The 23,053-nt window shown below is 47.8% G+C and overlaps 1 protein-coding gene across 2 annotated transcripts in view; it reads right to left on the bottom strand.

Moving 5' to 3' along the window:
• The window catches only part of CUL2 (cullin 2), a 74,268-nt gene extending 52,398 nt beyond the window's left edge, over window positions 1-21,870 (bottom strand). Inside the window, exons 1-6 of one of the 2 annotated variants that reach the window (XM_073677634.1) lie at window positions 21,561-21,870; window positions 13,316-13,405; window positions 9,347-9,487; window positions 4,366-4,468; window positions 1,984-2,078; window positions 362-467 (exon numbers count right to left, since the gene is read on the bottom strand). In XM_073677634.1, the coding sequence (XP_073533735.1) occupies window positions 362-467; window positions 1,984-2,078; window positions 4,366-4,468; window positions 9,347-9,465 (423 nt within the window). In that variant the 5' untranslated portion in view covers window positions 9,466-9,487; window positions 13,316-13,405; window positions 21,561-21,870. The remainder of the gene's footprint in view (window positions 1-361; window positions 468-1,983; window positions 2,079-4,365; window positions 4,469-9,346; window positions 9,488-13,315; window positions 13,406-21,560) is intronic. The other variant, XM_073677633.1, reaches the window with a different exon arrangement.
• Between the last annotated feature and the right edge of the window lie 1,183 nt (window positions 21,871-23,053).

A 23,053-nucleotide genomic window follows, 5' to 3' on the forward strand; every position in this document is an offset into this window, starting at 1 on the left:
AATCAAACAGTCCCACACTCTCCTCCCCAGGTCCGACCATTTCGGCAGAGCTGATTCAAACGGCGTGAAAATGGCAAAAGTTGCAAAATTTTTGAGCCAAAAAATTGCAACTTTTCGCCTTTTTTACGCCAATTTTTAAAGCAATGGTTGGTTTAGTGGCTGCCAACAGAATAATAGCTGATATTATATTGTCAGAGGATTGTGCTTTAGATAGCAGGATTCATCAAATATGCATAGTCTCAGGGAAACTTATGAACTGGCCTCCAAAATAAACTACCATGGTTGACCAGCCGGCCTTCTGCACAGACCCCGGGATTTCACCCTGCCTGTCAGTGCTCGGGATATCTATTACAGTACTCACTTCCCCGATCTCCATCAGCGGCTCATTCATGTCCACCCCGCCGTAGCCGTACTGCAGATCGGCTTCTGTCAGCTTGTTCTTCTTTATGAACTGTGTGTTGAGATACCTGTGGAGGAGAAATCATCACCATCATGAGAACAAGGTGCCGCTGCTCCCGACCAGATGTCGTTCATTGTGATAAGCATTATACAGCATCGGAAAATGGGCTGCAAGAGCAGATTATGAGTCCCAGAAGTGATCTGGAAACAGACTCACTGGTTACTATAGACTGGTTCTGCAAAAACACAAAAAAAGGTGTAAGTCGAATTGCAACAAACATATAAATCGCATTAACCAGTTCAGGACCGGGCCATTTTTTTTCCCGTTCCTGACCAGACACGATTTCAGGATTTTTCATACATAGACTTTAAAAAATTGCTTCCCATGAATCATTTTTACCTGATACATGGGGCTTAACTTAATGTCATTTTTATATTATTTTTTGCTGCCGTCGGGGAAAAGTGTAAAGAAATATGAGAAATACATGTTTATTTCTCACATTATTTTTTTTTTACGATCACAAAAAGAGTGCTAGAAAACATTTTGAACTGTTCTGCTCTTTCCACAGAAATTATTTTTATATGCTGGATTTTTTTCTTTTATTTAAATTAATTGTCAAGGGCGGAGCAGCTTTTTTTTTTTTTTTTTTTTTTAAATTAAGTTTCGTTTTTGTTTTTTTTCTTCTTCTATTTATTTTTAACACTCTGCCTCCCATAAAATCTTTCAAACCTTTGGGAGGACATTTTAACACAATATATTCCTTTTATTGCCAATTTCCCCTGTGACTGTGGCTAGTATAATAACCCCAGTTGCAGAGGAATGCCAGCCTTCTGCCTGCATAGCAGAGCTGACCGTGTCCTACAACCCATCAGCTCCTGCTCCTGAGGGTGTGGGTCTCATACCCATCGGTCACAATATAGTGCTTCATTCCCTGGACCCAGCTCTCAGTGTTTCCCAATGTACATACACAACTGCTGGTTCAGCGCTGTCTGTAGAGCGATCAGATTGGCAGAAAGAGTAATTAACCATCTCTGCCTTCTCTATGGGGAGTCCGGTTGTACCTGACAGCCAGCTCTCCGGCCCCACAGATGCCCAATCTCCTGGAAGCTGCTTACTCTGCATTGACATTTTAGGGAGGTCCAAAAGTAGTTAAAGATTATACATTACTCCTCCATGCCATAGGTGGGGACACAGGACCATGGGTTATAGCTGGCAGCCTCAAGGAAGAAGACACTAAAAGGGTCCACAAACACATTAGACCAAACCAGCCAATATCAATAGGTTTGGCGACAGTCTAATGAGCAGGCAAGGCATTGGACAATGGCAGAAGCAATGTATGATGGGAAATGAAAGGAAATCCCAGCACCTATAGTGCTAGCAGAAAGCAGATTAAAAGAAACTACGCATTTAAAAATATTAAGTGGCAAGTTGCAAGAGAATAGTTCCTGGAAAAAACTGCTTTCGCGCATATACTAGTCTTATAAGTTATTGTTGGGGGTGAAGGCAGCAAGACCATGCTTTTTTTTGTGAAAAAGGACAGATATGCTTTAAGTCAGGATAACAAATCCTAATCTATTCCTTACCTATATAGACAGTCCATGTAGTCAGCTCCTCTACTGTATTCCTCCCAGGACCGGTGATACACCACCAGGACTTGTTCTGCAGACTCCAAAACTTTCTGTGAAATACAAAGTAAATTATTAGTTATCTTAAATAGTAGCCAGAATCTCTTGCTTAAAGCAATTGCATGTATGTGATTAGAAAGACAGGAGCACTTTCTTCTACAAACATCACCCCTCTTGTCTATGGACGGTGTAAGGTATCGCTGCTCAGTCCCATGCAAGCAAAGCTAGTGATTACATGGTCCAGTCTCCCTGAATGAGTGCACATGCTGAGAGAACGGACAACCAGACCCAACCCCACACAAAGCCGGTAGACAACTACAAGACAGATTCCCAGCTCTACTGGTTTGCTGGGTGATGATACATATCAGTCTTGTGCTGCCCATACACTTAAAGGTGTCTAATTTTTTTTTTTTTTAAAAAGATTGCTACCCATTTTAAAACAAGCCCATGAGACATACAGGTGCATCTCACAAAATGAGAATATCATCAAAAAGTAAAACTCATTATATAGAGTCATTACAAGCAGAGTGATCTATTTCAAGTGTTTATTTCTGTTAATGTTGATGATTATGGCTTACAGCCAATGAAAGCACAAAAGTCATTATCTCAGTAAACTAAAATAATTAACAAAAAACACCTGCAAAGGCTTCCTACGTGTTTTGAAAAGGTCCTTTGGTCTGTTTCAGTAGGCTCCACAATCACAGGGAAGACTGCTGACTTGAAAGATGTCCAGAAGGTAGCCATTGACACACTCCACAAGGTCCCAGAGTTCCAATTTTCATTTGGAAATCAAGGTCCCAGAGTCTGGAGGAAGAGTGGAGAGGCCACCATCCAAGCTGCTTGAGGTCTAGTGTGAAGTTTCCACAATCAGTGATGGTTTGGGGAGCCATGTCATCTGCTGGTGTAGGTCCACTGTGTTTTATCAAGACCAAAGTCAGCGCAGCCGTCTACCAGATGTTAGAGAACTTCATGCTTCTCTCTGCCAACAAGCTTTTTGGAGATGGAAATTTCATTCTCCAGCAGGACTTGGCACCTGTCCACACGGCCAAAAGTACCAATACCTGGTTTACACACAACAGTATCACTGTGCTTCATTGGCAGCAAACTCGCCTGACCTTAACCCCATAGAGAATCTATTATAGAGAATCTATGGGGTATTGTCAAGAGGAAGATGAGAGACACCAGACCCAACAAAGCAGACGAGCTGAAGGCTGCTATCAAAGCCACCTGGGCTTCCATAACACCTCAGCAGTGCCACAGGCTGATCGCCTCCGTGCCACATTGCCGCATTGATGCAGTAACTGATGCAAAAGGAGCCCCGACCAAGTATTGAGTGCATTTACTGAACATACATTTCAGTAGGGCAACATTTCTGATTTTAAAAACATTTTTCAAGCAGTTGTTATAAAGTATTCTAATTTACTGAGATAATGACTTTTGTGTTTTCATTGGCTGTAAGCCATAATCATCAACATTAACAGAAATAAACACCTGAAATAGATCACTCTGTTTGTAATGACTCTATATAATATATGAGTTTCACTTTTTGTATTGAAGAACTGAAATAAATTAACTTATGATGATATTCTAATGCAGTGAGATGCACCTGTATGTGTTTTTTGACTACCATGGGCCTATTTAAAAAAATAAAACCTTTAAAATTGTCAATAGAGATCAGACCTTTCTATTATCATCCAACAATCTAAGATGTGGTGGCATTAAAATGCTTGTAACTCATTGTGGGAGACAAATGATCGGCCATGCTGGAATTTATTATTCAGACATTCCTGTGGTATCTGAAAGGAGGTCACTTACCCATAGATACATAAAGTGTGAAGCTGAGCTGACGGTGCGGATTAATAAAAGGACAAGGTGTGAATTCCTACCTTGCATGACAACAGCCAGTGTACTCCGCAGGAGCCCCGCAGCAGCCAGAGCCCCGCAGGAGCCAGAGCCAGGCAGGCGCCAGAGCCCTGCAGGAGCCAGGCAGGAGCCAGGCAAGAGCCAGAGCCCCGCAGGAGCCAGAGCCAGGCAGGCGCCCCGCAGGAGCCAGGCAGGCGCCAGAGCCCCGCAGGCGCCAGGCAGGAGCCAGAGCCCCGCAGGAGCTAGAGCCCCGCAGGAGCCAGGCAGGAGCCAGAGCCCCGCAGGAGCCAGGCAGCGGCCAGAGCCCCGCAGGAGCCAGGCAGCGGCCAGAGCCCCGCAGGAGCCAGGGGAGAAGGGATCTTAAGTAGAGAAAGTGTTTTTTCTAAGTCAATGGTGGGGGAAAACGGTGGGTTCACGATAGGCCAAGATTATATAATAACTGCTATTTTATAAACCAGGACAGCGAAAGTCTCTTACCGCATGCAACTGCAAGACATGATTCTCCAGAAAGGTCTTCGTTTCGGAGTACAGCTTTTCTCCAAGAGGTTCTGGATAGGCCACACAGAGTGCATATATATCGCTTAGCAGAAATTAAAGAAAACACATAAAAAGCAAATACAGACCTGTATAGACATGGATGAGTACCCCTAATCATCAGGGTCTTTATCTGACCTCCCAAGTAGCAGCTGAAAACATGTCTGCAGTACCCTCCCCTTCACTGTAAGGCTGCTTATCCATTTGTGACTGCAAGTGTTGTCATAGGGAGCATTTACATGATCTGACAGTATGGAGTACACGCCCGCTGTCTTCATCGTATGTAAAGGTTTCCTAAGGTACCAGCAAAGCACTGCCAATAATAACCCTCACAGCCGTGCCAGCATGCCCACAGGCTAAGAAATGACAGATATGCCAGTTTTAAAATAGTGCGTGCTGGCACCATGCTGGAGATCAAAGCCGACTTGGAGGAAAGCAACATGTGCAGCTCCTGCCAGGCAGATCCCAATCTAAGCCTTCATAATAAGAATGCACAAAAACACACGGATCATTCATCATCTACTATTAAATCCGCCGCGGGCGGCACTGTACGGGAACAGCGGAGCTGCTCTATTAACAGGTGCTGGCAACAGGACGGACAGAAGCCAGCGGAGCCGCCAGGTGCAGCACGTGAGGATACCCTGCCAGCAAGAGGCCGTCACAGGCTGTGCCGTAATAGGGGAAAGATCCACAGAAATCCATGTAATCCATAGAGAGGCCTCGCCAACAGCACCATCTTATGGATTTCTCATCACTTATTCAGCTACCTGCAAATATGGACACTTATCGGAATATTGATTTATCGATTCTACAAGCCTAACGCGCGCCTTATTGTGCCGCAGAGCCATGGTTTATTTTCCACAGTGATGTGGGTGGGCTGCAGTGTGATTTGGGGGTGACTTTTTTTTCTAAACCCCTTCTTTTTTTGTATTCTCTGTATTTGTCCATTGATGCTACTTGAGTTCTGTGTTCTTGGTTGTCTTTTTAAGAAAAAAATAATAATCTGAAACGGTTAACTTTCCAATATATCTTTATTGCAGTTATGTGGGAACGTAACCGGACATCATTCGGAGATCGCCGGAGTGATTTGCATGCTATTTATTACCATACAAGCTCCTCTTAAAGGGAACCTGTCATATCCAGAAATGCTATTTACTCGTAGATATAGGGTTAATCTGCAGATAAATGGCATTACAATTCTGCCTTTACAAGAGCAGGGGCTAGAGAAAATTACCTTACATCCTCCCTGCGTCCGCTGGCTTCCAGTCATCGGGGTGGTGCAGGGAGCAGATACAGTCTCTGTTCACTGTGCTGCGGGCCCGCCGCACTGACTCTCCCGCGCTTTGACAGAGTCCACTCTGTAGCGGGCTGTCAAAGTGCGGGGCAGAGATTCCAGCCGCACTCACTGTACAGAAAGAGGTGTCTAATTGTTCCTTGCACCGCCCCGATGCCAGCAGGCCAGCGACTACAGGGAGGATACAAGTTCTTTTCTCCCTGAAGCTGCTCTTATAGTAAGGTAGGCATGATCTTGAGGCAATTTACTTACAAATTAATCCCATATCTACATGTAAATAGTGTTTGACCATGACAGGTTCAAATTCAATAATTTTGATGTATCTGGGAATGGCCACAAGTCCTAAAATAAAATTTTGCGCCACTTTTTATATGAAACAAAGAATCCAAACTGCGTGAAGACCACACTCAGTTTTCTAGGCCATTTTCAACTTTGCCAAATATAGAGAGAAGTCCCAATTTTTGTGCAAATCTAATTTATTGCGATTTGCACAAGATGGACTCAATCAAGTGTCAGGAAATCCTAGGAGAAAATGTCATGTCTTCCGTGAGGAATCTGAAGCTTGGAAGTCATTGGACCTTCCAACAACAACAAAAAAATGATCCCAAGCATGCCTCAAAGCCCACCAAGACGAAGTCCTGAAGTTTCTAGAGGGGCCGTCAGTCAGCTGACTTGAACCATTGGTGGGAATTGTAGAAAATGATTGGTGTGCATAAAGAAGAATATTCATTAATGGGAGACCATTACCAATTAGGCCTAATATTCCTCAGGCACACCGCCAGAAGCTGGTGCCTAGCTATGCATCAAGTCTGCAGCGGGTCATAACAGCCAGAGGTGCTATACTACATACTAAAGACGCTTGTCATAAAAGGGTTAAATAACTCAGACTGCAGTATTCATTAAAAGTGGCAATTTGAGCTGCAGTTAGATTAACCCCTTTTAAGGATTGTGGGTTGTTATATGTTGTGGGTGTTTGTATCATTTTAATTGCAACTGTAGCTGGACTCATAATATCAGGATTATACCGACATTTAAAAATGGATTTTCACAGTCAGTACACCAGCCTCATCAGGTCTGCTTAATAAAGCATGTATTGTACAATCTTGTAAAAGATCCACTTTATGATCTCCTTTTTAATCAAATCAGATTTCCCATGACAGGTTTTTAGCTCTAACATTTCTTTCCCCACTGCAGAAAGTAGTAAAACTTCGAAAATGACTAGTTAAAAAAAAAAAAAAAAAAAAAAAGGAGTGTTCAGTCATTGTTTGTGAATATGCCTAATGAATGAACGCAAAAGTATTTACAAGAACGATTTATTTGCCAAGATTTCCTCCGCTTTGGCCGCTTCTCACAGAAGTTGTGCCAGAGCAGAGCTCACACGCTGCCAGACGCCGTGTTCAGTGCTCCGCAGATACATGGATGGGGCCAATGCCTACAACGGAGAGGACGTAACTAGTGACCTTACATCCTCATATAAAACATCACACTCACTTTCAAGTGAATATCCACGTTTTAACAAGAAGTCAATTTTAAAGTCCAAATATCTGATTTTTTTTTCTTTAAACTTTTTTACAACTAATTTTTTTTTTTTACATATGGTGCTCCAAATTCTCTGTGGTCAACCCCTTCTTAAATACTATATAACAATACCTCATACTCCCGTGCCGGCGTCGTTCCAGTGGCTCGCGTGATATTGGTATGCCACGTAATGGCTGCAGAGCTCACACCTCCCCTGGACGTCCGAGGAGGTAAATGAGAGCACAGAGGTTCAATAGTGGCTGCTACTTGGCTACAGGAAACACGCGGTAAACCACAGGAGAAGCGGTACAGACAACGCTGAAACAACGCCGGTACGGTAGGCAAGTACAGAGTATGTTTATTTTACACAAAAGGAGTTGTTCGAGTACTGGGCAAGCCCTTTAAAGGTCAATCTCCGTCCATATAGCCTTATTGTCAGCTCCTCAGTATCCCTCCTCCCTGCTGCAATCTCTCACAGCTTGATACAAGCTATAGCTAATGCAAAAAAAAAACAAAAAAAAAACCTGAATAATCTGGACTCATGAGTTATTTTTATGCTTTTTCTGGGCTTACAAAATGCTCATTTTCATGACAGGATTACACAGCCATTCGGATATGAATTTTCAAAATAAGTACACCAGTCTCATCAGGTGTAAGAGCTAAGGTGAGGTAAAAAACTTGTTAGAAAGCTCAACATGATCTTTCTGTGTCTCCCCCGTGTACATCTCAATGTGCATGCAGTCCAACATGTTTTGACCAAGATAGAGTTAAAGAGAATCTGTCCTTGGAAAAAGCCATTTACCTACAGATATAGGGTTAATCTTAAGGTAAATGGAATTACAATGCTGCCCGGCCGCCTTACAAAAAGTGCGGCTACTGGGAGAAAATGAACTTATTTCCTCCTGGGAGCTGCTGCTTTCAGTCATGGGGGCGGTGCACAGAGCGGCTACAGTCACGATCACAGCAACGCTCACTATACTATGAGTGGGGGTACGAAACGCGCCCTGGCACTTTGTCGCTCTGCACAGAGGCACCGCAGAGCAAGCTATGAATCAAAGTGCCAGGGCGCGCGCCTACATCCACCGCTCACATCATAGAGAGTGGTGAATAGCTGCTCCATAAATGAAAATTGGTGGCTACCAGGAGGAACTGTAGAGGCTCACAGGAGAAACACCAGGCGGCGTTAGTTAGCGCAGCAGTTAAGTTAAACTGAATGGCATAGGAGCTCCAAAATAATAGACTGATGAAGACCTGAAGCAGAGGTAGAAACGCATTTCTTGTGTCATTACAGTCCATGCGTTAATTTGCATTGCACTTTTAAGGCGTAGAGGCTCGATGCCATTCAGTTCAGCTTAAGGGACTGTCAGCACTCGGTGCACCCTTGGTGTGGTCAAACATCTAAGTGCACCTTCCCACCTACTTGGTTTCCACCCATCTCTGCCTTTTCCTCGCTCTATGAAACCAGAGATGTCAATCAAAGAAGTGAGGAGTGGATATAGATGGAAACCAAGAGGTGGGAAGGTGCACTTAGATGTTTGGCCCCACCCTGGTGCACCGAGCGCCTGTGCTTTGTTTGAATAGTCATTCTGTGCTGACAAACTCCCTTTAAAGGGAACACATCACCTTGGAAAACGCTGTTTGTTTTTCAGAATGTCTGAGGAGCTCAGGAGGCGGAGGATGAGAAAGAAGGCGAATTCTCTGATAAGATACATTACAAAGTTCCATATATTCGTCTGTACTATTGATTTACGCAAAGTTTGCTCAAAGTACAAAGTACAGTCTCATTTAAAGTAAAATTGAGCAGAATATAATAATAATATAAAATTATGAACTCTCAATAACTTTTTCGGGACTAAGGCCTTCAGTGCCTAAATATCCACAGGAATATTTGGATTTAGAATTGATACGTTTGAAGGCTAAATATTTTTGTGGGCTTCTTTTTGTTTTTTCTTTTTAATTTTAGTCAAATTCTTTCATTGCCATCAATTAAAGAAAAAAAAAAAAAGTATCAGTCTAAAACACAAAAAAACAGAGCAGACACAGAGCACAGACAGTCAGCTCACACCTGACTCTATACAATCTGACAAAGCATGAATATTATAGAAAGGATACGAGAAGCGGTCATTCCATGTTGCCCTCTCGACGTAATCCAACTTGACAACGGCGTTGATTGTCGTTAAAAGTTTGTTCCATGTCTCATCAAAATCCACGACTCGTGGCTTCAATGACATGGTGGGGTTTTAATGTTAAAACCTGAAAAAATTAAAAATAAAAACAAATTAAAATCAATTCCATCACTTACATTTGCTGCTATTCTATCATTTTCTAATTCTTACTTCTTTAGATACCCCCCCTGCTTGTTAGAGCGGACTCATATTAAAGGTGATCACCAAGTGACCTCCTTCTGGCATTCTCAAATCATCAAGCTTAATTTGTGGGCAAAACTTGCTCTAAAAGTGTTTAATGTCCCTGCAGCTCCCCCGCAGGAGAAATGAAGAATTACATGAAGAGATCCACCACCAGCTCAGAGGCAGGGGGGGCGGCGCCACCAGCTCAGAGGCGAGGGGGGGGGGGTGGAGAGCTGCCACCAGCTCAGAGGCGAGGGGGGGGGGTGGAGAGCTGCCACCAGCTCAGAGGCGAGGGGGGGGGGTGGAGAGCTGCCACCAGCTCAGAGGCGAGGGGGGGTGGGGGTGGAGAGCTGCCACCAGCTCAGAGGCGAGGGGGGGTGGGGGTGGAGAGCTGCCACCAGCTCAGAGGCGAGGGGGGGTGGGGGTGGAGAGCTGCCACCAGCTCAGAGGCGAGGGGGGGTGGGGGTGGAGAGCTGCCACCAGCTCAGAGGCGAGGGGGGGTGGGGGTGGAGAGCTGCCACCAGCTCAGAGGCGAGGGGGGGTGGGGGTGGAGAGCTGCCACCAGCTCAGAGGCGAGGGGGGGTGGGGGTGGAGAGCTGCCACCAGCTCAGAGGCGAGGGGGGGTGGGGGTGGAGAGCTGCCACCAGCTCAGAGGCGAGGGGGGGTGGGGGTGGAGAGCTGCCACCAGCTCAGAGGCGAGGGGGGGTGGGGGTGGAGAGCTGCCACCAGCTCAGAGGCGAGGGGGGGTGGGGGTGGAGAGCTGCCACCAGCTCAGAGGCGAGGGGGGGGGGGGGTGGAGAGCTGCCACCAGCTCAGAGGCGAGGGGGGGGGGGTGGAGAGCTGCCACCAGCTCAGAGGCGAGGGGGGGGGGGGGTGGAGAGCTGCCACCAGCTCAGAGGCGAGGGGGGGGGGGGGGTGGAGAGCTGCCACCAGCTCAGAGGCGAGGGGGGGGGGTGGAGAGCTGCCACCAGCTCAGAGGCGAGGGGGGGGGGGTGGAGAGCTGCCACCAGCTCAGAGGCGAGGGGTGGGGGGGTGGAGAGCTGCCACCAGCTCAGAGGCGAGGGGAGGGGTGGAGAGCCGCCACCAGCTCAGAGGCGAGGGGGGAGGTGGAGAGCCGCCACCAGCTTAGAGGCGGGGGGGCAGTCACCAGCTTAGAGGCGGGCGGGGGCCGCCACCAGCTCAGAGGCGAGGGGGGGGGGCCGCCACCAGCTCAGAGGTGAGGGGGGGTGGACAGCTGCCACCAGCTCAGAGGCGAGGGGGGGGCAGTCACCAGCTCAGAGGCGGGGGGGGGGGGGGCGCCACCAGTAAAGAAACAGTTCACAGGGCTCCTGTCCAGCTGACAGAGAAAATAACCTAAAGTTAGACAGTGGGAACATATTTTCAGATGGATTAATGACTTGGCTGCTCATCTTGGCCTAGCACTGGAATAAATGCAGCTCTAAGTAAAATTGTGAAATCTCTGTTCATTTGTTATTCCGTCCTGGATGAAACCTTCTAAAATATTCATCAGGCAAATATCATATGCATACAACTTAAAGGGGCAGTCCTACCTGGAGCACCTCAAAATGTAGTAAGCCAAGATAAGGCATCTGGAAGTTATACGGAGGGGGCTTTTACTATGCGCCAAGACAGAAGGCCGCGGTGCTGGAAGACTTGGTTAATTCATGCATTACTCTGGTATGTAATGTCGTTGCTGTGGGGGAAATCAGTTACCGACCCCGGCTTTCCATTATACCTGGGTATAAGGGTAATATGCAATCTGTGAGAAGTGCAAGGACCAAGACACAAAGAACTGACGTGAGCGACAGTCACGGTCATGATAATGGCCCCGCTAGTATGTAGATATCAAGACCAACTGTACACAGACGTGTCTTTTGGCCAAGTTCACACGGATATGGTAAAACTCGGATTAGTGACATCAGTAAACAAAGGACCTTACTAGCTCCGTGTGCTCGCCATCACAGAGGACGGGTGTAGGAGCAGCCCAGCCATGCTCCGTGTGCTCGCCCTCACAGCAGACGGGTGTAGGAGCAGCCCTGCCTAGCTCCGTGTGGTCGCCATCACAGCAGACGGGTGTAGGAGCAGCACAGCCTAGCTCCGTGTGCTCGCCATCACAGAGGACGGGTGTAGGAGCAGCACAGCCTAGCTCCGTGTGCTCGCCCTCACAGCAGACGGGTGTAGGAGCAGCCCTGCCTAGCTCCGTGTGCTCGCCCTCATAGCGGACGGGTGTAGGAGCAGCACAGCCTAGCTCCGTGTGCTCGCCCTCATAGCGGACGGGTGTAGGAGCAGCACAACCTAGCTCCGTGTGCTCGCCATCACAGAGGACGGGTGTAGGAGCAGCACAACCTAGCTCCGTGTGCTCGCCATCACAGAGGACGGGTGTAGGAGCAGCACAGCTTAGCTCCGTGTGCTCGCCCTCACAGCAGACGGGTGTAGGAGCAGCACAGCCTAGCTCCGTGTGCTCGCCCTCATAGCGGACGGGTGTAGGAGCAGCACAGCCTAGCTCCGTGTGCTCGCCCTCATAGCGGACGGGTGTAGGAGCAGCACAGCCTAGCTCCGTGTGCTCGCCCTCATAGCGGACGGGTGTAGGAGCAGCACAGCCTAGCTCCGTGTGCTCGCCCTCATAGCGGACGGGTGTAGGAGCAGCACAGCCTAGCTCCGTGTGCTCGCCATCACAGAGGACGGGTGTAGGAGCAGCACAGCCTTGCTCCGTGTGCTCGCCCTCATAGCGGACGGGTGTAGGAGCAGCCCAGCCTAGCTCCGTGTGCTCGCCCTCATAGCGGACAGGTGTAGGAGCAGCCCAGCCTAGCTCCGTGTGCTCGCCCTCATAGCGGACGGGTGTAGGAGCAGCCCAGCCTAGCTCCGTGTGCTCGCCCTCATAGCGGACGGGTGTAGGAGCAGCCCAGCCTAGCTCCGTGTGCTCGCCCTCATAGCGGACGGGTGTAGGAGCAGCACAGCCTAGCTTCGTGTGCTCGCCCTCATAGCGGACGGGTGTAGGAGCAGCCCAGCCTAGCTCCGTGCGCTCGCCCTCATAGCGGACGGGTGTAGGAGCAGCACAGCCTAGCTCCGTGTGCTCGCCCTCATAGCGGACAAGTGTAGGAGCAGCCCAGCCTAGCTCTGTGTGCTCGCCCTCATAGCAAACGGGTGTAAGAGCAGCCCAGCCTAGCTCCGTGTGCTCGCCCTCATAGCGGACGGGTGTAAGGGCAGCCCAGCCTAGCTCTGTGTGCTCGCCCTCATAGCGGACGGGTGTAGGAGCAGCCCAGCCTAGCTCCGTGTGCTCGCCCTCATAGCGGACGGGTGTAGGAGCAGCCCAGCCTTTACATCCACTAGTCTTGTATGAAAATTGGACCAGGCTTGACCAGGGGTGGGCAATTCATTTTCCTGAGGGGCCACATGAGAGGCAGTGACTGTTGTTGAGGCCGAAGCAATAGAGGGAAATTAATTCTGTTCAATGTTAATAACATTATTTATAATTACTTTACATTAAAATAATTGTATCACTTAATATTGAGCAGAATTAAGTATGCTGACATCCCCTATATACTGTATGAGCCTACACACAACCCCCTACATACAGTATGAGCCCCCACATGCGGATAGCAGCGACAGCGGCCATGGTGCGGACCGGAGTTCGCCCTGCTATGGACTAGAGTATGCTGTGATTTATTCCGCACGTACCGGAGGTCCATTTGGAAAGTTGCTGATGTTCAGTAGCTTATGTGTCACAGCTCACCTTTACCCTCTCCCTACAGAGCATGCCTAGCACACTTTCCCATTGAAGTCAATGAACATATCCAGATGTTGTCTATGGTTCATGTGGCAGCTGTAAAGAAAAAAGTATTTCAATGCTGATAACAGGAATTCAGGCAAGATGGCTGCTATCAATAATGTACAGAAAATTTAAAAAAAATGGAAACAAATAAGCAAAACATCTGGTTTTAAATTTATAAAAAAAATACTGGTTGATAAAAGAGTCAACCGTTCACCAGGAAAAGCCAATGCAAAATACAAGCGGAGCTTGACAAACCACATGGCTACATTTGGACACTCCCCTACAAAGGTGCCCTCCATGTGGTCTGTTCTTGGCCAATCCATCTGTATTTTGCCTCTTGTGTATACAGCTTTCCATGGTCATGCGCAAAACAGTGGGATCTGGGTCCTGCTCTGTCTCGGTCTATTTTGAGGCTTTCTTGCACATAGCGAGGAACTACAAGGGCTCGGGTCAGTCACGATCGGGTTCACCTTGTCGCGGTGGGATGGTTTTTACCCTCTTTTGATTAAAATAGTGTCAGCTAAGTCCCCCATGTTATTTACATGTAATATTACTACTTACTGCAGGGTATTTGCTCATTTTGTTTTTATCCCAGGTTCTGTCTGTTAGTGGCCACAGTGTGAATGTGCAGCTACATAATGCACTTACACCAACATTTTACATACTGCAGTAACCACTGACACTACAGACGTTAAAAGGACAATTATCAAAAATAGTTAATATTGCAAAGTGCTTGTAAAAACAAGGAAACTTGTTATTAAAAATCTCCATTTTCAAGAGTGGAGGGATTTTTAATTTTAGCCAGGGTTTGGTAAAGAACTCTTTCAGAAAGCTTGTAAGCGCTGCTCTGTAGCTGGCCAGATGGATGTATCCAGCCTTCCAGCGCTCCTCAGATGCGGCAGAGGCAAAGCTGCCATAGAGGACAACATCAGGGATGGCACAGCCCCGCGGCGCAAGAATGACTGCTGAAAACTGTCAAAGAGGGGCGCACAACATTCTGGAAAAAAGTAAGCTGAGAGGGTGAAAGTTGAGAAGACCCATTAAAGGGGATATGTCCAAAAGATAGATCCTCTATAAAGAAATATACATATTTTTCCTGTTGAGCTAAACACACAAGGTATTTACTGAAAAGAAGAATAAAACTTTGTGTGGCTTTATCTTAATTTATTTATTTTGCCTTGCTTTGTTGAGGAAATATTACCAAAGTATTTTGCACCTGATGGAGTTAACTTTTTTTAAGTCCAAGTGGGTGTTATCAAATAGCAACTCATACAGAGAGAAGTACAGGCCAACACACTTGGACCTAATAAAAGTTAAAGGGGTGATCCAATACCTATAAAGCCCTTTATAAACACCTATCTTTAAGCCCTAACCACTTTTGAAGTTAGCATTATTATTAAATTCCCTAAACTTCTCCCTATCCTGCCATTTCCTTATATGCTTTTTTTTACGTCAAGTCCTGTGACATTTAGTTTGAGAGGAGTCTCAAACAGAACGTCACAGGAGGCTGGGGCTGCACTCACTTCCCTCTATCACCCCTCCTGAAACAGAACGTCACAGGAGGCTGGGGCTGCACTCACTTCCCTCTATCACCCCTCCTGAAACAGAACGTCACAGGAGGCTGGGGCTGCACTCACTTCCCTCTATCACCCCTCCTGAAACAGAACGTCACAGGAGGCTGGGGCTGCACTCACTTCCCTCTATCACCCCTCCTGAAACAGAACGTCACAGGAGGCTGGGGCTGCACAAACTTCCCTCTTTCACTCCTCCTGAAACAGGATGTCATCAGGGGGTGACGCTGCAGTTACTTTCCACAGCTACTGTTACTGCTGTCCCCTCATGATATCCTGGTTCAGTAGAGGTGATCAAGAAGTGACCACATCTTCAGTCGCTGCCACTGTCACTCCTAACACCACAGTCTCTTTCTCTGAAATGATTCATCATCAGCGGCTGGTGATAAAATAAGGGTGAGTGACCGCAAGGCTGCTCCACAGCTTCTATCACCACTCTCAATTGAATCATCACCATAAGGCGGCGCTGCTGTCACTCACCCTGCTTATATTACTGTTGCATGATGAGGATTCATTTTAGGGAAAGAGACTGCAGTGTTAGAAGTAGTAATAGTGACCGTGACTGTAGATGTGGTCACTTCTCAACCAAGATGTCATCAGAAGATGGTGGTGACAGTAGCTTTCATGCAGCGCCGCCCCCTGATGATGACCTGTTTCACAAGGGGTGCTAGAAGCAACAGAGAAGTGAGTGCAGCCCCAGCCTCCTGCAATATCTCATTTGAGACTCCACTCAAACAGATCGTCATAGGAAGTAAAGTAAAAAAACATGTATAAGGAAATAGCAGGATAGTGAGAAGTGTAGGGAATTTAAGAGTAAAGCTAATTACAAAAGGGATTATGGCTTAAAGATATATTTCTTTATAGGTACTGGATTACCCCTCTAGGAGCCTAATACTTTGATTGCTAATATCTCTGCAATGGAGAGATGAAATAAAAAAAAAAGTTTTATTCTGCTCTGTAGCCACTATTAATTACCGTACATTGTTTGTCCAACTCCATCTGAAAGATTTGGTGGCAGGTCTTCATTAAACATTATAATCAGGAATTGCATGATTAGCAACTCCCCAATTTGCATCTCTTGCCTAAGTGAGGGGCAGCAGAAAAAGCCAATGCTTCGCAGAGTCAGACAGCAGCAGATATTTCGTGAGTAAGAGGATCAGAGGAGGCTTTACTGCTCTCTCTAAGCACAGAAAACAGACTGCCATAGACAGCACCAGCCAATGAGAAATTGAATTGACTGCTACCTGTGCTGACCATAAAACCCCCTTCTCTAAAGCCAGAGGCAGAACAACCAGTCTCTGATAATTCAGAGGAGAGAAAAAAGGGGTGCAGCTATAGGGGTGCAGCGGCAGCAGCTCCCAGTCCTGGGTGCAGCATAAGCTCATCACCTCTCCGCCATATAAGACGACAGCAGCATCATGACTGACAAGTGGTGGCTGAAGATCCGGTTACAGAATTTGTATTGGGACCCAGTAGCTTCCAGTTACGCTTCTGTCATCAGATAGTTCAGGCGTCAGAGTACGAGGCCTCACGCCGGACCATTAACCAGGTAACGGGCCCTAGATGCAGACACACAAAGGGCCAGCAACACAACGGTTAGACAAAACACAACGAAGGCTTTGAACACCTTCAGGGGCATTTTTTTTATTTATTTAACTAATGCACGTATATTTGAGTAGAATTTTTTTTTTGCACGTTATTGCAAAATACTGTACGTTTTGCCTTCAATAGCCTCGGTGAATGAGTCATCTGAGAACCTGTAAGTGAGCAGAGGGAGAATTTGTAACACATACATACACACACATATATATATATATATATATATATATATATATATATATATATATATATATATATATATATATATATATATATATATATATATATATATATATATATATATATATATATATACATATATACACATACATATATACACATATACATATATATATACACACACACAGTACAGACCAAAAGTTTGGACACACCTTCTCATTTAAAGATTTTTCTGTATTTTCATGACTTTGAAAATTGCACTTTCACACTGAAGGCATCAAAACTATGAATTAACACATGTGGAATTATATATTTAACAAAAAAGTGTGAAACAACTGAAAATATGTCTGATATTCTAGGTTCTTCAAAGTAGCCACCTTTTGCTTTGATGACTGCTTTGCACACTCTTGGCATTCTCTTGATGAGCTTCAAGAGGTAGTCACCGGAAATGGTTTTCGCTTCACAGGTGTGCCCTGTCAGGTTTAATAAGTGGGATTTCTTGCCTTATAAATGGGGTTGGGACCATCAGTTGTGTTGTGCAGAAGTCTGGTGGATACACAGCTGATAGTCCTACTGAATAGACTGTTAGAATTTGTATTATGGCAAGAAAAAAGCAGCTAAGTAAAGAAAAACGAGTGGCCATCATTACTTTAAGGAATGAAGGTCAGTCAGTCCGAAAAATTGGGCAAACTTTGAAAGTGACCCCAAGTGCAGTTGCAAAAACCATGAAGCGCTACAAAGAAACTGGCTCACATGAGGACCGCCCCAGGAAAGGAAGACCAAGAGTCACCTCTGCTTCTGAGGATACGTTTATCCGAGTCACCAGCCTCAGAAACCGCAGGTTAACAGCAGCTCAGATTAGAGACCAGGTCAATGCCACACAGAGTTCTAGCAGCAGACACATCTCTACAACAACTGTTAAGAGGAGACTTTGTGCAGCAGGCCTTCATGATAAAATAGCTGCTAGGAAACCACTGCTAAGGACAGGCATCAAGCAGAAGAGACTTGTTTGGGCTAAAGAACACAAGGAATCGACATTAGACCAGTGGAAATCTGTGCTTTGGTCTGATGAGTCCAAATTTGAGATCTTTGGTTCCAACCACCGTGTCTTTGTGCGACGCAGAAAAGGTGAACGGATGGACTCTACATGCCTGGTTCCCACCGTGAAGCATGGAGGAGGAGGTGTGATGGTGTGGGGGTGCTTTGCTGGTGACACTGTTGGGGATTTATTCAAAATTGAAGGCATACTGAACCAGCATGGCTACCACAGCATCTTGCAGCGGCATGCTATTCCATCCGGTTTGCGTTTAGTTGGACCATCATTTATTTTTCAATAGGACAATGACCCCAAACACACCTCCAGGCTGTGTAAGGGCTATTTGACCAAGAAGGAGAGTGATGGGGTGCTACACCAGATGACCTGGCCTCCACAGCCACCAGACCTGAACCCAATCGAGATGGTTTGGGGTGAGCTGGACCGCAGAGTGAAGGCAAAAGGGCCAACAAGTGCTAAGCATCTCTGGGAACTCCTTCAAGATTGTTGGAAGACCATTTCCGGTGACTACCTCTTAAAGCTCATCAAGAGAATGCCAAGAGTGTGCAAAGCAGTCATCAAAGCAAAAGGTGGCTACTTTGAAGAACCTAGAATATAAGACATATTTTGAGTTGTTTCACACTTGTTTGTTAAGTATATAATTCCACATGTGTTAAATCATAGTTTTGATGCCTTCAGTGTGAATGTACAATTTTCATAGTCATGAAAATACAGAAAAATCTTTAAATGAGAAGGTGTGTCCAAACTTTTGGTCTGTACTGTATATATATATATATGTTACAAATTCTCCCTCTGCTCACTTACAGGTTCTCAGATGACTCATTCACCGAGGCTATTGAAGGCAAAACGTACAGTATTTTGCAATAAAATATATATATCTTCCTGAGCTCCTCTCTGTTGACTTACGGCCCCAGACAACATCTCCGTACAGCTCAGCTTTCACGTGGTGATAAATAAGATCAGAGAGTCTTAGTATAAGGCCTCGCTCACACCACCGGCTACATCGAACGAGCGCTAGCCAGTGTTTTATCGGACAGCTCTCGGACCGATGTTATTCAATGGGGCAATGTTGATGACCGAGTTTTTTCACTTTGAATTTGGATGCCACTCATCCAATTAAATCTATGGGTGCGTGGAAAACAACGGACTGCACTCGGATGACATCTGAGTGCAGTCCGATTTCCACGGATTCACAGAATGGAGAAGTTGGAGAAACGTTGTTCTCCATTTTCTCCCAGTGCGCTCTGATTCTGTTATCTGAGAGAATTGAATCACACTAAGCAAACTCAGATTATGTAAATGACACTCAGATCATTCTCTGGGAGGACACAATCTACATCCGTCAGACCGTAGACAGGAAAAAAAAAAGTTACAAACTCTCAATGAGAACTAGCTCACTGACAGATGCTCAGTTGACTTATACTGCAGCAAGCACTGTATAGGGAAACAGACTGAAAAAGACAAGCAGTCCAACATTTTTAATGAACCATGCAGTAGGTGTAATAATAATAAATAATAATAGCAGATACCTTAAATTCGAAATGTAGTATAGTTCTTCTGATTCGCTATGTCTCTTTCCTCATGTGCAGGCATTGCAGTAGCCTCGGTATCCATGGTTACAACCACTAGAAACTGTCACTATATGAATGGTTGTACCCATGGATACTACAACATGTTGGGATAGGATCTTCGGTCAGTATTTTACATCAGTATTTGTAAGCAAAAACAGTAGAACAATAAGAGGAAAAGTATAATAGAAACACGTCACCACTTCTGTATTTATCACCCACTCCTGGTTTTGGCTTACAAATACTGATGTAATATACTGACCATGTGAACATGGCCTTAAAGGGGTTTTCCCACGAGCAGACATTACAGCACGGGATCACATATGATTCTTTCTTTGAGGTAAAACATTGTTTAATAACAGGCAGGGAAATGTTTTAACTAACAAAAAGAATCAGCTGTGATCCCGTGCTGTAATATCTGTATATTCTATTGCGTCCTCCCCTGTCCAGGAGCTGTGGTATGATCAGACCATGTTCCTGTACGGTCAGACACAGCCATTACACAGTACACAGCAGGGGCACATTTATAAGATTATCTCAGCACAGGAACATTTTATTTAAACACAATCAATTGTGGAAGTTATTATTATTCCAAGATCTATTGATTAAAGTTTGCTCATGGGAAAAACCCCTTTAAGTTAAAGTCCATTTCTCATGTACATTTACAGTCTATGTGGCAGCTTACATGACTATTTAGTAGGCAGCGGTAGGCGGGCACAGACCCATCGGCGGCACTGGCCCGTGCTAGTAGGTGGGCACAGACCTATCGGCGGCATTGCCACATGCCGGTAGGCAGGCACAGACCCATGGGTGGCACTGCCTGTATGAAGGCACAGACATGTCGGTGGCACTACCCCGTGCCGGTAGGTGGGCACAGACCTATCGGTAGCACTGCCCCATGCCGGTAGGAAGGCACAGACCTATCGGTGGTACTGCCCCGTGCCGGTAGGAGGTCACAGACCTATCGGTGGCACTACCCCATGCCGGTAGGGGGTCACAGACCTATCGGTGGCACTACCCCATGCCGGTAGGAGGGCACAGACCTATCGGTGGCACTACCCCGTGCCGGTAGGAGGGCACAGACCTATCGGTGGCACTACCCCGTGCCGGTAGGAGGGCACAGACCTATCGGTGGCACTACCCCATGCCGGTAGGAGGGCACAGACCTATCGGTGGCACTACCCCGTGCCGGTAGGAGGGCACAGACCTATCGGTGGCACTACCCCATGCCGGTAGAAGGGCACAGACCTATCGGTGGCACTACCCCGTGCCGGTAGGAGGGCACAGACCTATCGGTGGCACTACCCCGTGCTGGTAGGAGGGCACAGACCTATTGGTGGCACTACCCTGTGCTGGTAGGAGGGCACAGACCTATCGGTGGCACTACCCTGTGCTGGTAGGAGGGCACAGACCTATCGGTGGCACTACCCTGTGCTGGTAGGAGGGCACAGACCTATCGGTGGCACTACCCTGTGCTGGTAGGAGGGCACAGACCTATCGGAGGCACTGCCCTGTGCCGGTAGGAGGGCACAGACCTATCGTTGGCACTACCCTGTGCTGGTAGGAGGGCACAGACCTATCGTTGGCACTACCCTGTGCTGGTAGGAGGGCACAGACCTATCGGTGGCACTACCCTGTGCTGGTAGGAGGGCACAGACCTATCGTTGGCACTACCCTGTGCTGGTAGGAGGGCACAGACCTATCGTTGGCACTACCCTGTGCTGGTAGGAGGGCACAGACCTATCGGTGGCACTACCCTGTGCTGGTAGGAGGGCACAGACCTATCGGTGGCACTAACCCATGAAGGTAGGAGGGCACAGACCTATCGGAGGCACTGCAGGCAGCAGTACATGGATGCAGCCGCACTGACACGTCGTCCATAGCTCTGGCACATTACACGGGGGCAGCACCTGTGCCAGCGCTCATGTAGTGAATGCCCCTCATATGTAAGGGGCAGGGGGCATTCTAAAAGCCGCAGTGGTCGCAGTACATAACCCCCATACTCCGGCCCTGCTGGGGGCCACACTGCCAGCCTGTATGCCTGGGGCCCTCACAGATATCAGCCCTGGGGATGGAGCCCGCACAGCTCAGCACAGAGGCCTACACGTGTGTGCAGAGCATGGGCCGGTGAAGAGCTGCCGGCTCCCCGAGGTATGAAGGGCAGAGACCCCGGCTGCACACTGCCGGCTGCTCCAGAGCTGCGAGCGGGAAGGAGAGCGGAGGGCGGCCAGTACCTGTCACACGGTCCCTGGGAGTCCTCCGCGGGAGATCATCAGCTGTCACCGACGCCGCTCACTCAGCTGCCATTACCTGGGATGCCGGAATGTACCATCCACTCTGCTCATGGAGGGGGGAGCAGGCACATCTACTTACTGCACCACCAGCCAGATGTGTCTCCTTCCCTGCACCGCGCACACACTGAGGCCCTCACTACTCCCCGCCAATCACCGGCAGGGGTCAGTCTATAATGCAGGAGGACGTGCGGAGAAGGGGGCTGTCGGGGTTACCGTCCCCCCGTCTGCGGAGTAGACTGGTCCAAAGTACGGGAGCTGCGGAGGCTCAAACAGCCTTGGGTCCATGACCTGATGACAAGCAGGAAAGGGAAAGGGGAAGCCCGTGGTGGGCGGCTCCTGCGTGATCAGAGCATGGACTGTGGAGAGCTGCTCCGGGAACATGTCCTCCCGGACTGCGGGAAAGGAGTATAAGGGAATAGTGTGCCGGACTGTCTGCTGCAGGATAATAAAGCTACGCCTGTTTGAATCACTACAGAACTTCACTTTGCGCTGATGAGGTGTGAGAAGGCAGGCACAGTGTGTACAGGGTCAGACAGGGATAGGGCAGCACAAGCCTGACACAGTGTGTACAGGGTCAGACAGGGATAGGGCAGCACAAGCCTGGCACAGTGTGTACAGGGTCAGACAGGGATAGGGCAGCACAAGCCTGGCACAGTGTACAGAGTCATACAGGGATAGGGCAGCACAAGCCTGGCACAGTGTGTACAGGGTCAGACTGGGGTAGGGCAGCACAAGCCTGGCACAGTGTGTACAGGGTCAGACTGGGGTAGGGCAGCACAAGCCTGGCAGTGTGTACAGGGTCAGACTGGGGTAGGGCAGCACAAGCCTGGCACAGTGTGTACAGGGTCAGACAGGGATAGGGCAGCACAAGCCTGGCACAGTGTGTACAGGGTCAGACAGGGGTAGGACAGCACAAGCCTGGCACAGTGTGTACAGGGTCAGACAGGGGTAGGACAGCACAAGCCTGGCACAGTGTGTACAGGGTCAGACTGGGGTAGGGCAGCACAAGCCTGGCACAGTGTGTACAGGGTCAGACAGGGATAGGGCAGCACAAGCCTGGCACAGTGTGTACAGGGTCAGACAGGGGTAGGACAGCACAAGCCTGGCACAATGTGTACAGGGTCATACAGGGATAGGGCAGCACAAGCCTGACACAGTGTGTACAGGGTCAGACAGGGGTAGGGCAGCACAAGCCTGACACAGTGTGTACAGGGTCAGACAGGGGTAGGGCAGCACAAGCCTGGCACAGTGTGTACAGGGTCAGACAGGGATAGGGCAGCACAAGCCTGGCACAGTGTGTACAGGGTCAGACAGGGATAGGGCAGCACAAGCCTGGCACAGTGTGTACAGGGTCAGACAGGGGTAGGACAGCACAAGCCTGGCACAATGTGTACAGGGTCATACAGGGATAGGGCAGCACAAGCCTGGCACAG

The sequence above is a fragment of the Phyllobates terribilis genome, unplaced genomic scaffold, assembly GCF_046119375.1.
Source record: "Phyllobates terribilis strain yellow unplaced genomic scaffold, ASM4611937v1 Scaffold_4__5_contigs__length_816908805, whole genome shotgun sequence".
NCBI classification, from domain to species: Eukaryota; Metazoa; Chordata; class Amphibia; order Anura; family Dendrobatidae; genus Phyllobates; species Phyllobates terribilis.